This window comes from Aethalodelphis obliquidens, unplaced genomic scaffold (genome assembly GCF_003676395.1).
Source record: "Aethalodelphis obliquidens isolate GAN/ISIS:26980383/991018 unplaced genomic scaffold, ASM367639v1 scaffold12, whole genome shotgun sequence".
NCBI classification, from domain to species: Eukaryota; Metazoa; Chordata; class Mammalia; order Artiodactyla; family Delphinidae; genus Aethalodelphis; species Aethalodelphis obliquidens.
In genome coordinates, this window is record NW_020837956.1 from 3,961,270 (window position 1) to 3,978,944 (window position 17,675).

The 17,675-nt window shown below is 44.0% G+C and overlaps 1 protein-coding gene across 2 annotated transcripts in view; it reads left to right on the forward strand.

Annotated features, from left to right (window-relative positions):
• The first annotated feature begins 11,283 nt into the window (after positions 1-11,283).
• Positions 11,284-17,675, forward strand: part of LHCGR (luteinizing hormone/choriogonadotropin receptor) — a 61,708-nt gene continuing 55,316 nt past the window's right edge. Inside the window, exon 1 of one of the 2 annotated variants that reach the window (XM_027113894.1) lies at positions 11,284-11,519. In XM_027113894.1, the coding sequence (XP_026969695.1) occupies positions 11,344-11,519 (176 nt within the window). In that variant the 5' untranslated portion in view covers positions 11,284-11,343. The remainder of the gene's footprint in view (positions 11,520-17,675) is intronic. The other variant, XM_027113893.1, reaches the window with a different exon arrangement.

The following is a 17,675-nucleotide window of genomic DNA, read 5'->3' on the forward strand; positions in this document are numbered from 1 at the left end:
GAAATCCTGCCATTTCCATAACATGGATGAAAGTTGAGGGCATTATACTAAGTGAAATAAGTCAGACAGAGAAAGACAAATACTGTATGATCTCATTTATATGTGAAATCTTAAAAAAAAAAAAACCAAACTCAGAAAAAGAGATCAGATTTATGGTTACCAGAGGGGCAGCGGGGGTGGTGGAGGGCAGATTGGAGGAAGGTGGTCAAAAGGTACGAACTTCCAGTTATGAGATAAATAAGTACTAAGGATGTAATGTACAACCTGACGACTACAGCTAACACTGCTGCATGACATACAGGAAAGTGGGTAAGAGAGCAAATCCTAAGAGCTCTCATCATAATAAAAAAATTCTTTTCTCTTTTGTTTTTGCTTTTTCTTTTTATTATATCCATATGAGAAGATGGATGCTAACCAAACTTACTGTGGTAATCATTTCATTATGCATGTAAGTGAAACCATTTAGCTGTACACCTTAACTTTATACAATGATGTCTGTCAACAAAACTGGGGGGGGGAAAAAGAAAATTTCCAGCCTTCTTTACCATAAAACCTAAACTAGTGTCAAGATATAATGGTCTCTCCTTGCTTTAATACTGTACAGATACAATTTCTCATAATTGCTATCAATGTACCCATATTAAGGTTTTATTTTCAATACTTAACATCACAGAATCTAGATTTTTTTCATGTCCCTACCTCATTTACATATTTTTTAAAGTAATGTGATATTCAGTTTGTTAACATATCAGATTATCGAAACAAATCACAGTTTGATCATTCACACTGTTTTCACTGAAAGAGAAAAGCGTTTTTTTCTTAGGGATCTGTATAAGTAATATTTATTCCTTGGAAAATGTTTTCCATGATTCAATTAATGGGTTAAACAGTAAATGAGAAAAGACCCAATGGGAATATTATAGTTATCTCCCAATATTTTGCTCATTCATTCATTCATTCACAGAGTAAGATGGAGCAGAAAGATGGAAGGATTCTGAGTCCTTGGCAGCATCTTATTGCTGCCATACTTGCTCTGAACTGCCTATCACATAAATCCCTACTTACATAACCACAGTAGTCAAGTTTCTGCTTCTTGCAACTAAAAGCAATCCTAACTGATAAAACACTGAAACATTTCTTTACGTCTGCACCTCCCTCCCTCCTTTGCTCCTATCTCTCTGGGAGAAGCATCTCTCCTGTTTTCTGAACTAGCCATCCACGTGCATTCTTGATCCCATCCCCTCCCCTGCATCCTCTTAGACCCTGTTCATAATGTCCTTTCTTATTTGCATCCTCTATCTCTCCCCTGCATTCTGGCTCTTTATATCTACTAATGAACCTGTTAGGAGCTCCCTTTCCTCTACCCAGCTCACCCCTAGGTTAACTCTTCTTCTTCTTCCCTTCACCACCAGACTTCTTGACAGACTTGTCTACACCTACTCACTCCTCAGTCTCTTTCAAGCTGACTTTCACCACCCCCCGGCTGTGGAACCAGCAGTAAGTTCACCCACGAGCAACTTCCTAGTTAGCACACATCACACAGCCTTTTCTCTGTCTCCATCCTCCTCCAGCTTTCTGCCTATGACACTTCTGACCACGTTTTCCTCCTTCTTTTAAACTTTTTTTAAAGTACAAATATATTAAATAAGTTTTAGAGAAAATTAGTTCAACCAATTGATAAAATGAACATAGAACTATACCATCTATTTTCTTTCCTTCCTTAGAAGGAAAATATAGTAAGGATATAGTAAGGATATAGTAAGAATTAATATACTAAAATATATTTAATATATTTAATATACTATATTTAATATATTTAATATACTAAAATTAATATACTAAAATATAGTAAGGATTTTTTTTCAAACACAGCCACGCTACTCCCCCAAAAAAGGAATCATCCAAAGGATAAAGGGAATGAGAGAAGAAATAATTTGTGGCAGCCATGAGACTCCTCAGGCCTCCATCTACTGGAGTGTAACTGACGAAGGGCCCCCTGCTGCTGTGCTCTGAAACTCACCTATAATCCACGGCTGAGTTTGGGCCCAAGACATGCTTCCCTGAGATTGCTCCCTACCAGTGACTGAGCATGGCAAGGAACTAAGGCAAGCCCATTCCCGGGAGACTCAAGACTCTTCCAACAGCCAGCTTTGGCTCAAGGACTCCTACCAGCCTTGCTGAACGGCCTTACACCGCACTGTGGTCTGGGACGCTCCGCCCAGCCTTCCTCCCTCCTCTCCTTCATTCTCATCTCAGTCTCATGCTCTCTCAGCCTTTTCTGGCTCCTTCCCCATATTCTCTCACAAAGGCAGTTCTCTAATAAAATCTTTGCACATTTAATATTATCTTGAAATCTGCCTCTTGGAGGACCCAGACTAATGCATAACTGCAGGTGAAAGATTTCAACAAATATTTGGAAGATAACAAGCAGACAGAGGAGCAGTAGCTACTGTAAGCAGTGTGACCCAAAACTCAGTGGAACGGAAAGCTGACAGGCATTGAGCCAATTCCACCAGCAGATCCAGAAAGGCTCAGGACTTGGAGTTGCAGCTTATTGCAAAAGGTGAAGGGGGTAAAATGTGGGGCTAAAAACAGCTCTATCCAGGGGCTTCCCTGGTGGCGCAGTGGTTGAGAATCTGCTTGCTAATGCAGGGGACACGGGTTCGAGCCCTGGTCTGGGAGGATCCCACATGCCGCGGAGCTACTGGGCCCGTGAGCCACAACTACTGACCCTGCGCGTCTGGAGCCTGTGCTCCGCAACAAGAGAAGCTGCGACAGTGAGAGGCCCGCGCACCACGATGAAGAGTGGCCCGCTTGCCACAACTAGAGAAAGCCCTCGCACAGAAACGAAGACCCAACACAGCAAAAATAAATAATAAATTTCAAAAAACAACAAAAAAACCCCAGCTCTATCCATTGAAAGTCTGTATCCAGAGAAATTAGGCCAGCATCTCCTCTCCCAGATCCTGCCCACTCTCTACTAACTAAGCCGTGCCCAAACTCCTGACCCACAGCAACTGTGCAATAACAAATATGTGTCGTTTTAGGATGCTTAGTTTGTGGTAATTTGTTACACGATAGACGATTAAATCACACAGCAAAAATAAAGAGAATAAAATACACAGCAGTTAATTAGAAAGGAAGCAAATGCCAGGGCTGTGGATGGGGGAGGAATATGAGAAAGTATTATATGTTTCCATATTAGCTGTTTAAAGCCATTGGGATAGTTTTAGCAAGAACATTACTTTGATGTGATTTTTGTAAAGTAAAAACTTAAACACATTAAAGGACTGTTGAAATGGGTGTTAGTACCTGAGGTGGTCTGACACTGGGACAGCCAGTCACAGCAGGGTCTGAGGGGAAGATGAAAGTCAGGAGTGGAAGAAGCCACATGCTAATATAAAGTGAGGAGGGTCAGACGTGGCATCCTAAGCTCGTATAAAGAGGCAAGAGTGGGAAGGAAGAGTTGGAAACCAAACCAATAATGAAGCTAGCGAGAGGGGAGGGGTAGGCTGTTTGCAGAGCTATCTTGGCCATGTGAGAAACACATAACACCAACTGGTATCTGTGTTTTGGTTTATGGATTACCGGGTATACAGTACATGATGTCCTGAGCTGACTTGGAGGTGTAGGATTAGGACAGAAAATAACTCTCTGTTGTTTTTCTCCTCAAAGGAATATGTTTACCTTATTGGATTTACAGTGTAAATATTACTTTGTATTCTGACTTTTTAACACATTCAACTTTCCTATGTCTCTCAAATTATTTTGTTACTGCATACTACATTGATTAAATGAATCGTAATTTCTTTAAATCACTGTAATACTGCTGAATATTCAGTTTATTTCAAATGTGTCATGTGGAATGGACCATAATGAGCATCTCCATTCTCATGGCATTTTTAGTCTGTTCAATTATTTTCTTTGGAAAATCCTCAGTTCTAGGGTCACTGGATTGAGGAGCATACACATACGCCTAGATCTGGATGGGAATTACCACATTGCTTTCCAAAAGGCTTAAACCATTTTCAACACATGAGTGTATTTGTTTTACAGTTATTTCTCTACCATTTGGTGTTTCCTTTAACTGACATTTCTCTTGGCTAGTTAGTAGAAGTAAAGTCATACACAGGATTTTCTTTAATTTTTGTAGCTTTAAATTCAAGGAAGAAAAAAATTTACTTTGTGTTTGTCTATCATTTGTCTCGTTTCCTGCATGGATAGTCTATTCTCTGCTGCACAGCCGGCTCTGACAGCTCCTTTTTTTTTTTTTTTTTTTGCGGTACGCGGGCCTCTCACTGTTGTGGCCTCTCCCGTTGCGGAGCACAGGCTCCGGACATGCAGGCTTAGCGGCCATGGCTCACGGGCCCAGCCGCTCCGCGGCATGTGGGATCTTCCCGGACCGGGGCAGGAACCCGTGTCCCCTGCATTGGCAGGCGGACTCTCAACCTCTACGCCACCAGGGAAGGCCCTGATAGCTCCTTTGATTCCTCCTCCTTCCTGGTAGGTATCCTGCCTGCCATGCCGTCCTGAGCCCACGGCTTTTCTCTTCCAGCAATCTCTCCCAGGGTTTCATTAATCACTCTGGAGCAGTGTTTCTCAGAGGGTAGAATGGGGTCCCTTCTCCAAAAAAAAGTCACTTGAGATACTTTTAAAACGCACATTTCCTATCCTGATGCCAATGTACAGAAGCAGAATCTCCCTGCATCTGCCTCTTAAGCAACTTCCCAGAAGTGATTCTAAGAACTTGACAACCACTGATGTAGAAAACCCAAGTCTGTCTCTCCCATTTCACTGTTTCCCTTGCTCCGCACCAGTGAGGTTCAGCCACCTCCTGGGTCTCTCCAGCCTGATGTCACCTCAAACTCCACACATCCTAATAGCACTCCTCATCTTCCAGCATGGCCCCTCTCTCACAGGCCCCCTCAGCACTGTTGCAAGTCAGCCCCTGCTACATTCCCTTGTGATGAAAACAGGACCACCATTCTTCCAGTCCATGGGCCCCACGTGCACCGTTCAGTACTGACGGCTATTTCCAAACTAATCTTTGAAGGAGATTCGCCTTTTGATAAAGGCCTTGCAGACCCTAGGGTAATGACTGGCCTTTCTGTTTGTCTGCATGCCACATCATGTCCGGAAAGCATAACTCAGTGTGACAGATATGATCAGCAGTAGGCAGACAGATGGTACGGCTCCCCGTGCATCTCTAATAGAGCCGCACCCAGCAAGGGGCTCTCTCAGCAGGCCTGACAGCCCGTCACCATGCCCGCCCAGGACAGGATGAGAGCAGTAGGGTGAGGGGAGAGGGCCGCGGCCTCCACACAAAGCAGCCGGGAGGAAAACAGAGGTTTTCTTCACTCTCCAGGCCCTGATCTCTGTGTTTTAAATGCATCTGAAGGCAGATCACAGACCGGGGTCCTGACACAGCTCTCACGGGAGGAAGCTTTCTGCGAGCTCTTCCCTCTGTGCTGGCAAAGGGCGTCTACCTCCTAAACTCGACATACACATGGACTTCAAAAAGTATTCTAAAAATTAATAATTCAGGTGAAGATACAATCGAATCAATATGCTCTCACCCTGTGCTGTATTTTCATTTTTAAAGGGGACCTGGGAAAGCAATGCTTAGCCTAAAATAACATATTGATAACATTGGGATTTCTAGATCTTGAGTATCTAAAAATACTCAGAGGATGGAATACTCAGAGAGGGATCCAGGCAACCTTGCCTTTCACCACCAAAGCCACACATTAGTGGGCTATATCCATGCTAAGGTCAGCTCTGGCTTCTAGTTCAGTGAAAGAGTTCTTTGCCCTAAAAGTCAAGTGCCTGAACATTTGTGAATAACTCAGTTTTCTCAACCTGTTTTCCCAAATCCGTATTCTCAAAACATGTCCCAAAGTCACAGGGCCATATGCTATGGCCCTCTTGGAGATTCAGAGTGCATGTTAAAAGTTCTGAGAAATTGTCTAGTAAAGAACCTTATTTAACTTTTTTAACCCAATTTTTCCCAAATTTCTTGAACTTTGACACATTTTCCCTAAATATTGTCAATGAGCATGGCAGGCAACCAGTATCCTGTGGTACACACTTTGATTAATGCTATATCTGCTTTTAAAAATCAAATCCTGCAAGAGGGAGGAGATATGGGGATATATGCATATGTATAGCTGATTCACTTTGTTATAAAGCAGAAACTAACACACCATTGTAAAGCAATTATACTCCAATAAAGATGTTAAAAAAAAAATCAAATCCTGTTTCCTTGTGGATTTATTTCACCATTTCAGAAAGTTTTCTCTCTTTCCTTGTATTGGCTCTAGCTAATATTTTAGCTTGAGATTTTATTTCTAAACCAAGGTCTCCGTTTGCTAGGAGGCCTTGCCTCAAATGCAAAGAATGTTTTGTGAATTCTTTAGCAAAATGCAGCTTCTCTAGAAAGAATAATATGGTTCTATGTCACTACCTCTTTGTTCACTCATTTATCATTCATTCATTTGTTCATTCACTGACTCCACTCCTTTATTCCCAGAAGCACTGTGATAAATGCTGCCAGTGCAAAGAGGAAAAATTCACTGTGTTTGTGATGAGTCCTATGACTGATATAAGAATAGAAAAGTCCTATTTCTTTCCCAGCTGAGAAGGGGTGAAGGAGGTAGACAGAATAAAGGTCACAGCAAGGCTGATAGTGGAGATTAGGAATTCTGGTTGCAAATGAGTGAGATTCAATTTCAATTTGCTTTTAAGCAAAAGAGGTGATGTATTGGCTCATTACATTGGCAAGTCCAAGGGAGGTGCTGGCCTCTGGTCTGTCTCCCAATGTGTCTCTCATCTCTGTTTTTCTCTCAGTAGCTTTAGTCACTGCCAGAACAGACAGGCTTTTTCCAGGAGACAAGGAGGACAGCAGCCCCCAATTCATTCACAGCCTTCCGGCAACATAACCAAAAAGGCAAGCCCCCTTCTCTAGCTCTCTCTCTCTCTGTCAGCGTTGCAGAAGGAATCTCATGCCCCAGACCAGCCTTCGCCCTCCATTTCCAGACCCACTCCTAGGACCAGGGCCCAGGTGCCCATCAGCCTGTAGCGCTGAGTTCCTCTCAAGGCCCACAGGAACCCCAGGGCCACGTTGGAGGTGGCACACAGCTGACCACATCTCTGTTTCCACACCATGGATGAAATTTTCAAGCAGGCAACAGAGAGGTTGCATGAAATATCAGAATGTAACTTTCAGGGATCATCTTTTTTTATTTTCTTTGTTTTGTTTTTTGTTCCAAGTGGCAAAAGTGGACAACTGACAGGCATAACTCCATTTTTTCTTTCTTTTCTTACACATTTTTTCTTCCTCTGCCCTTACATTCACATTTCTTCTGAGGAAAAGGTAAAACCACTGCTTTTAAGAGGAAGATGTATCAGTTACGGTACTCATAGGGCATGTGTTCAGAAGCACAGAATCTTGCCTAGTGTACTTGAGGATTGTTTTTTATTACTTTGCTGACTTCTTCCAACTCCAATGTCTTAGTGTGACATCAAGTGCTGTTGAGTTTTGATCTAGTAAGACATGAAGAAAAACAGGATCCATGATCTTGTAAAATTGCTCACTCCCGCCCGAAAAGAAAAAACTTAAAATAAGTAAACTGATTGCTACTTAAAAGGAAAAGCTTCAGCATTACAACCAATTGAGCACTTTTGTAAACACACACACACACACACACACACACACACACTGCTATTTTATGCATGTGCTTGTATACACCAGGTTTCTTTGACAGTGCATCCCAATTCTTAGGCTTCACTCAGAGTCCTTCAAAAAGATTCTTGAACTTTGTCTTCCCAAAGCAAAAGTAATTCTAGAATTTCCATTTTAGTGTTTCGCCAGTTGTGCTCTGGCAATCCCGTGCATCAAAATTCCATGGGGGTTGGGGCTTCCCTGGTGGCGCAGTGGTTGGGAGTCCGCCTGCCGATGCAGAGGACGCGGGTTCGTGCCCCGGTCCGGGAAGATCCCACATGCTGCGGAGCGGCTGGGCCCATGAGCCATGGCCGGTGAGCCTGTGCATCCGGAGCCTGTGCTCCGCAACGGGAGAGGCCACAACAATGAGAGGCCCGTGTACCGCAAAAAAAAAAAAAAAATTCCATGGGGTGCTTGTTAAAATGCAGACTCCTGGACCCCACCCCATACCAATTAATTCAGAATCTCTTTAGAGAGGGTGTCCCAGGAATCTTTGTTTTTAAAGCTTCCCAAATGATACTTCTGTCCCCTACAACATGAGAAGCTCTGTTCTAGAATTCTGGAGAGCTCTATTAGGATTTCTGAGTTGTGGTGTCAGATATTTTTATATCTCTAAGGTAGAATAAACTTCTTCTGAATTCCATGAACTTTAGTTTGTCAGCAAAATATAATTAGCAATCCTTGTGGGTCATGCTCTTTTGCAGTTCTGTGACAAAAGCAACTATAAGCATAGTTATATGACTCAGAAGTCCTTCAGGTTTAAAAATACTCACTCTAAATAGGTCACATATTAATGAGTAGGATAGGTAAGTTCCATTGTAACAAACTTTTGTGATTATAGCAAACAATTCCATATGATTTTGTTATAATAGGTACATTGCAAGAACTGACGTGATGATTAAGATCCAACTGAAATTACTCATAGATAGAAAAATTTTATGAAAATTCATTACAGTTGTGAGTTTTCTTCCAAATAAACAACTTCACCTCTTCATAAACAGGATTTGATTTCCAATCCAAGACAAGCAATAAGAAATCAATGTAAACAATTCAACTCCTTCTACTTCCAATACAATAAGTGCATTAATAATACACAAAGTCCTTGCATTTTAGAGCTAGAAAAGCCTTAGGGATCGTGGACTCCAACCCCTCCTCCTACAGATAAGGAAACTGAAGACCAAAGTCACACTATTGATGATGGTCAAGATATCCTGACTGCCCAAAACTTCTCCTACTGGAGTGTAAGTAGCCCCCAGGGATATCCAAGCACAGAATCAAATGGTTCTTCAGGGATGAGTGAGAACAATGGTTCATTTTATATAACAGAAATGCTATGAAGTAAAAAGAAAAAGCCACATAAAACATAAGACTTGGAATAAATGCCACTCGGCCACCTTGAGTTATTCATTCCTTCCCTCCTGCACTTCATGCTACATGGTGGAAACGTTTGAAAAGCCAGTGCTATCCCAACTCCCTTACCAAAATCTGACAAATTAAAAGGGGAAAGAAAATGTGACCTCAAAGTAGTCATGAGTAATTACTTGATACTTATCCAGATAGATCCATAGTGGTTGAGAATTAATCAAGCAAGTCTGTTAAGCTCATCTCAGATGATTTACCGAGCATCTATATATAGATCTGTGCTTGGGTTTCATTTATTCATCTTGTTATTCAACAGATATATACTGAGCACCTATTAGGAGCTAGAAACATGTCCTAGCAATACTAAGATGAATAGTAAGGGGGGAGCGAAACTAAAGCAGTAATTACAGAGTGTTATATTACAGGCCATAAAATCAAGTGCTATGGGCACAATTACTCAGCTAGGTTGGGTCCAGGAAGGCATTACAGTGGAAATGACTTTGGGCTGAGTTTTGAAGGACAACCAGGAGTTTACCTAATGGAATATGGGAAAGGAAGAGAAAATCATTCCAGGTGAGTGAATAGCATATACAGTGGTATGAAAGGGTGAGGAGATCAGGTAAACAGTAGAAGAGAGGGATCCAGAGAAGAAAGACAATATTATAGACAAAAGCTTTGTTGTTTTTTTTTATGCCATCTAGCACAATGTGGCCAAAGCCATACGATTTTTTTTTTAATTAAAAAAATAAATCTGGGCTTCCCTGGTGGCGCAGTGGTTGAGAGTCCGCCTGCCGATGCAGTGGACACGGGTTTGTGCCCCGGTCCGGGAAGATTCCCACATGCCGCAGAGTGGCTGAGCCCGTGAGCCATGGCCGCTGGGCCTGTGCATCCAGAGCCTGTGCTCCGCAACGGGAGAGGCCACAACAGTGAGAGGCCCGCGTACCGCAAAAAAGAAAAAACAAAACTACCTTCCTCAGGCAGGAGACTCACAAGACACTACAGACTGGTGACTTAGCTGGTCTGACCTTGAGAGTTAGCTTCAAAACAAAAAGAAGGAACTCTGTTCTTTTACTTCCTGTCTGTAGAGTCTTAGACACCTTCCCAGCTCTCAAAGTCCACCTCTTTCCAGAATCCAAACAGAGTCCTTGGAAGGAGGAAAGGAAAAGTGTTTTAATGATGAAATTAAATAGGGGAAATTTTGCATCCCCGTGGTTAACCATAAAATTTGTCTCCTTTTCAAGTCCTTGGTATGTAAATTATATATTAATTTTTTTCATAGGTAAGACAAAGTGAGTGAGAGACATGAGTTCAAACAGGTTTCCACTAGTGACTTAAGAGCTCTGTGATTTCGCAGAAGTCACGTAACCTCTCAGGACATCATTTTTCTCGTTGCAAACACCCTTCTAGTTTATGGTGAAACTTAGACGTGATGTGAGGAAGAGAACCTGTCACAGGGTCTAGCCTATCCTGGGCCTCCCATTGCAGCGGCCGCTGTACATTATTATAGCAGTTTCATTCATTCAACACATCTTTATTGAGGACTTACCATGTAGAAGCCAGAAATATAAAAATAAATCTGAACTGGACTTTGCTTTCTAGGACCTCACAGTCTATAGTGAAGGTAGAGAACACGCTCAAATCACTACTGTTAGGAGGAAAGTGGTTACTACCAAGAGAAAAATTACCGGGGTTGTTGGGAGGACAGAGATTACCCATAGCCTGAAGGAGTTGCTGGGAGAAAGTGGGAAAGGATTTGGGGGCTGAGAATGAAAGAGTGGAGGAGGAGCGTCTTTCACCCCTTCTGAAGCGGCCAGGGCTGGTATCGAGTATCATCAGTCCGTCCCTCTCACAGATGTAATAAGAGAGATTCGGGAAAGGAACACAACTCGCTCAACTTCACACTCATAGTTACAGCAGAGCCAGGACGAGAACTCAGAACTCCCCACCTCTTCCCGTATCCAAAGCATTCAACACTTCCACACGCTACCTCCTGTAACTAGGACCATTTGGAGATGCAGAGGCCAGGCTGGGGAACGCAGCAGAGAGGAGGTGATGGGGTCCCTCAGGCCACTGTCCTGGGTCGAGGCAGAGCGGAGACTCAGCAGCGGGGGCGCCGTCGGGGGTGGGGGGGGGGCAGGGGCGGGCCGGCGCGGGAGGAGCCGGAGGGCAGGCCAGTGGGCGGGGAGAGGGGCGCGGGCCGCGCTCCCGGGCTGTCCCGGGCACTGGCCCAGCCGCAGGAGCCCGCGCTCAGGCTCCCGGCCATGGGGCGGTGGCCCCCCGCGCTGCGACCGCTGCTGCTGCTCCTGCTGCTGCCGCCGCCGCCGCCGCCGCCGCCGCTGCCCCGGGCGCTGCGCGGGGAGCCCTGCCCCGAGCCTTGCAGCTGCCCGCCCGACGGCGCCCTGCGCTGCCCCGGCCCGCGGGCCGGCCTCAGCCGACTGTGAGTACGCTGCGCCCCCGCCCCGGCACCCTCGCTCGCTCCGGCCGCCTTGCCTCCCTGCTCTTTGGTCCCCTGGATGCTAGGAGAAAGACGCTGCACCACCTCTCAGGGTGATAAGCCCAAGTTTGGCGTCTTTGCCACGCCCCGCCACACCTGGAGTTGGGGTCCCGAGCACCCTCCAGCCCCAGATGGCCCCAGGCCCTCTCTTTCACCCTGGTTGGGGCCACGGCCAGGGGGGTGGAACTGCCCAGAGGCCACACGGGATGGCTTCGCTCCCTGCAGCTGCTGGAAGCGGACAGGGTGTCATGCTCCTCAGTCAGCAGCTATCTCTGCCCGGAGAAGTCTTGCGTGTTCTTTGAGCCTTGGGCCAGCCAGGATGGCGAAGGTTACTGTGCGCTCTGTTTACCCTATGTTCCTCTAGGAATGGGGCACTCGGGCCCAGTGTCCAGGCGTGACCTGGTCACTCAATGGGGACTGCTGGCTGGCGCATCCCCCAACCAGTGCTCCCCTACACTTCAGTGAGCATACAAGTCATTGCTCCACCCCAGCCCCAGATGTACTTGCATTTCAGCCTGGTTGTCTGATCAGATGTACTTGCATTTCAATCTGGTTGCCGAATCGATGTGAGGCCTTGAGTTCCAGCTCTGGCACACCACCACCCCTTAGGGAGCTGTATACACTGGCAGGCAGGTGGAGGAAGCTGGCTGCTGTAGTGATGGGGTATAGAGGAGAGGGGGGTCTTCGATACTAGCGTATCTGAGTGTCACCAGACACTTTTTCGGGAAAAGGTACCACATATTATGTGGTTCTCTTTCTATGAAATGTCCAGATAGACAGAAAGGAGATGAGTAGCCATCAGGTTGGAGTGAAGGCCCAGTGACTGCTAATGGCTGTTGCTTTTTGTGGTGATGAAAATTATCTAAAATTAGATGGTGGTTATGGTTGCACAACTCCATGAACATACTAAAAACCATCGCAATGTACAATTAAAATGGGTGAATTTTAGAGTATATAAATTACATCTTGATAACGTTGTTAAAAGAGAAAAGGAAAGAAAAAAAAAGACTATAAAAGTGTCCAAAAGGCACCAGGCTGGTAGAGGTGTTGGTTATGTTCTAACCGTTAGACGTGATGGAATTCCATGCTGGGGGAGGAAAGAGATCCCCCCGCCCCATGTCCTTGGGCTCCCAGCAGTCTGTCAGGAGCTTGCTTGATGGAGGGAATTCCTCCACCCTCCTGAAGGGCTGAGATTCTCCTCTGGGACAGTTAGTGGCCTTTGGGGAATATTTGTGGTTAAGAGATACAGTTTAAAGGTTGAGGGGCTTATATTAATTGGTTTGCGTTAATTATCTTGTCAGCTCAATTCCCTGAGGGTGAGGACCACGCTAATAGAATTTGTTTCAATCCATCAATAAACCCATAGAAGCTGCCTTCCGAGTCCCAGCCCTTGTCCTTCCCTGACAAGCCTCCCATCTTGCTCTTAAGGATGATTGTGCCACTAACACTGGGCCTTTCTCACTCACCTGGTACTTATCATACAGGTTATAAGAACCTGAGATCCAAAGAGTTGGAAAAATCAACCCAAGGTCCTACAGCTATTGAGTCGCAAAGACAGGACTTCACCTGCTATCTTTTCATATTTGCTAGTTTTTGTAAGAAAATTACCCCTTCCTTAAAAAAAAGAAAAAAAAATTCTCAGCTTCTCCAAATTGGCACTGAGTTAGAAAACCTCCTGGTTTCTACCAGGAGACAGGCATGGGTGAGGCAGGCATGGGTGAGGCAGTCCCAGCCCCTTTCAGATTCAGCTTTTCACTGAGGTCTCTCAACAATTCCTGCTGCCACACCCACACTGGCCTCAGGAGAGTAGTACCTCTTCCCTGGAGTAGGCTGAAGTGAAAAGACTAAAACAGAAACAAATTCTCTCACTGCCCCACGGCACAGTTTAAAGAAGCCTTGAACACCTCAGAAAGATTTTACAGGGTTAACTAGGTTTGGGGATGGAAGTGGGAAACAGGTACAAAATAAGTACTGCTGGCATGCTGAGGCTGGTTAGTCCCACTCCCCAAAAGAAGCCAGCTGTCCAGGCTCTGAACATTCCTGTGGGATTCTAGAGAATCCCTGACTCCCTCCCTTCACATGCATTATCTTGGCATGCACACCAGCAGCATCTCCTCCTAGACATTTAAACCCCTTAGGTCAGCACGCGCTCTGGCCCGCACAAAGTCAGGCTTCCCAAGGATCAGATAATTGAGAGATGACCTCATCCTTCAAGGGAGAAGCCTATGGAGGTGGAGCCTATAAAAGCCAAAAGGGGATAAGTTTTTCAGCACGATAAGGTGACTTCAACGTCCGTATGACAAGAGGATGCATAGAACGAATAGGAGGGTAGTTTCTTTAAGGCCATGTTCTTCATACCAGCAGCATAAGTACCACCTGGAAAATGTTAGAAATGCATACTCTCAGGCCCCAGTTTCTGCATCAGAAACTCTGAAGGTGTAGTCCAGCAATCTGTATTTTAACAAGCTCCCCAGGTGATTCTGATGCATGTTAGAGTTTGAGAATCAAGGTATTCCTCCATGGAGGATATAATCTTCTGGAAAGCAGGGAGCATGTTTTAAACTTCTTTGTGCCAGACACTTCTCTTCTCCATCCCCTCCAACACCCCTGACACACACACACACCCAGTACCTATTTATTGCAAAAGGCAGCTGTGATCAGATTAAAACTTCAAAGTCTGAGATATGGAAAAATAAACAAGATTAAGAAAGAATTTTTTGTTTTGTTTGTTTTGTTTTGTCTTCAAAAAAAGGAGTAGAGGAAGGAATCCATGGAGAAGGACAGATTGAAGACACAAGGGATGATGGTATAAGATGCCCATGGGAGTGGGAGGAAGACATCAATGTCAGATCAGAGGGGAAGGGTTCATCTTAAAAGAGAGGGATACTTCTGAGCTCTGGCAGAAGAAGACAGATGGATGAAGGTATAACTTAACATTGAGGCAAAGGAAAGAAAAAGTGAATGGGTTCTGCTTACATCCTCTTTTCTTGACGATGAATGAATGAAGTGGTAAACAGTAATTACAAGATAGAAAATGCCATGAATAATAAGTTATTAGGAGTTCATAAAAAGAAGAGAGCTGAAATTATGAGATAAGGGATAAGAGGGATGTGGTCTTACACTGTTATCCACAGGGTCTGATTCTGCAGAGAGAAGGGTAGATTTCTCAATTCTGGGGCTCGGAGGAGGCGAGTACCACAGAGCACCTTAAAATTCATCACTGGCCCCTCAGTAGATGCTGGTTCATGTTTTAATCATTTCAGGCCTTGGTAGTCCTGCCTTATAAGACTTCCATCTAAAGTCCACTATTTGGTTAAAAAAAAAAAAAGGAAAATGGATAACAATTGCTTATCATTGATAAGCCCACTGCTTGCAAATTTTGAAAATGGCATTGTTCAATTGTTCAGATCTTTCCAGCCCAATAATATTTGATTAAAACCTTAGGTATTTAAAATCTAAAATATGATACAAAAAAGAAAAAATACCTCCCATGTATTCACTCATTTTAACTGGAGAAAAAAAAAAGTAAAAGAAAATAATTAATTTAAAAAATGTCCTTTTCCTTTTGTTATTAGTTCCAGACAAGTCAAAGGAGGGAGAGGGAAAAAAAAATCTCACCTTGCCCATGGTTATATAAAGATCTTTGTCTCTATGACAACAGAAAGGTTGATCTGCTTGGTATGGAAACAGCTTCTGAAAAATCTGTTAGTAAGAAAATGCTAATAATAATAATAGCAATTTATTTTTTGCATGCTGTGCCTACTAAACAGAGATTAAACTTTTAGACTTTATTATAAGACACAATCCAGAGACTTTGGAAGGATAAAATGTGCTGTATCCGTCAGTCCAGTGTCACAGGAAGATGTTAATTTTCTGACATCTTTCCTGAATGTCTTTCTCCTTCTCCTACCTTGAGAATAAATCAGGATCCAGAATGGTGTTCTATGCTGTAGAAGGATGTACCAATGGAGGGCATAGTCCCTGTCCTTGAGGAGCCCACAATCTAGGTGGAAACACACCCACACCCAAGAGACGTGTAGGTAGGAAGAGAGAGGCAACGAGGCTCTAAGGAATTCAGGAAATAGATCGGTCACTGTGGACTGAAATCTCCAAGCGAAGGTGTCATGGACCAGGGTTATGAGGCTAAACCTTGAAGGAGAGAAGGGAAGGAGAGTCCAGGTGGAAGAAAAACACAGGTGAGAGTAGGCTAGACATTTCCCTACTGAGAAGCAAAGAATACGGTTGAATGGATCCTTCCCTTTTTATACCTCTCCCTCGTTCTTTGGAGAAATTTTTTGGTAAGGGAAGATATAAAGTCATCAGAAATATTTGATTAAATTACCCAGAGAGTTGTTCAAAAAGAAAAAAAAAATTCCTAATATGTAGGAACTAATAAACTAATCTTAACTAATAAACTAATCTCAACTAATAAACTTTCAAAGTCATTCTTGGACAGTTGATTACAAAGGCATTAAGTAAAAATCATGATTTGGAGTCACTTCCAACAAGCTTTCCCCAATGTCCCCTCTCTCCCACACACACATACTTGCTTTGATACCTTGTACTTACATCTACTTTTGCATACACCCCACATAACGTAACTATTTATTCCATGTGTACCTCCTCTGCAACAGCAGGGTTTCTCAGCCTCAACACAATTGTCATTTGGGGCCAGATAATCATTTGCTGTTGGGGGCTGTTTCATATACTGTAGGGCGTTTAGCAGCATCCCTGGCCTCCACCCACTATATGCCAGTAGCACTGCCCTCCCAAATGATGACAACCGAACATGTCTTTAGACATTTGCCAAACGCCCCTGGCGTGTGTGTGTGTTGGGGCAAGGGGTGGGGGAGTCCCCACCTCACCCCACCATGGTTTTGAATCATTGTGCCAAGTGAGAAGCACCTGAAGAGGTCTTAGTCAACTCAGGATTCCCAAAATTTCACAGGTAGTATGATAAAAGTGTCTATCGAACTACATGATGATCAAACTGAGTGGAGAGCTGAATAGGAACAATTAACCAATGCAAAAAGGAAGTGTGTATGTTAGTTAGCATGTACCACACCTAAATGTCACTTAAAAATCTCCATCCTAGAAAATGGGGAGGTGATGAGGTGCTATGAGTAGCAGAGGGAGTCAACATCCAGGTCTCAGATTTGCAGACCTCCCAGTCTCTCCTTTGAAAGGGCCATCCAGAGAAGCAAGACTAGAAGCTTACCTACATTAGTACAGCCCAACAATTCCATAGATTGTTCTACTGTTTGTTGTTAATTTGTTTTAACTTACTTATTAGAGAAAAATCAATCCTCAGCCCAGGGTCCATTAAAACAAAACAAAACAACCACCAAGGCAGCCTGAATTGAGATCTATTGGTTCCCGTCCAGGACACCAAGTAAGAGTCCACAGGATAGAGGGAAGCCTACCAAACTCTTACAAGTAGGACAGCTTGGCCCTACCTACCGCTTCCCTGAAGCTGAATCAGACAAAACAAAAACAAAAACAAAACCTTGGAATTCTGAAAGCTCATGTCCCACCTTCCTACCCTACTCCCACAAAAACAAACCAAAAATAACCAACAACAGCAAAAAAAAAAAAAAAAAAAAACAAAGACCCAAGGTAGAGGTTGATCTTGAACCTCAGTTCTGACTCAGCTCTCCCAGCTATTACCTTCAAGACAATTCTTAAACCTGGCTGTGCCTATAAACAGACTCCCTGGGGGAAGCTTTGCAAGGGCCAGATTTTATTAGTTTAAAAATCATCCTTTTGGGGAAAGTGAATGGTGACCCCGAGCAGGACACTAAAAAGCAAGCAACAGAGTTCCCAAAATCTCAATGAACGTGTAGAGCCAAAAATCTTCACACACGGATCCCTTTGTCATTGGACCCAGCTCTCCCTCTGGAGAGCAATAATTCCTTGGATTTTTTTCTACATTATTCTTTTTTTTTAATTTCAAAAGCAGTATGTCAGGGACTTCCCTGGTGGTGCAGTGGTTAAGAGTCCACCTGCCAGTGCAGGGGACACGGGTTCGAGCCGTGGTCCGCGAAGATCCCACATGCTGCGGAGCAGCTAAGCCCATGCACCACAACTACTGAGCCTGTG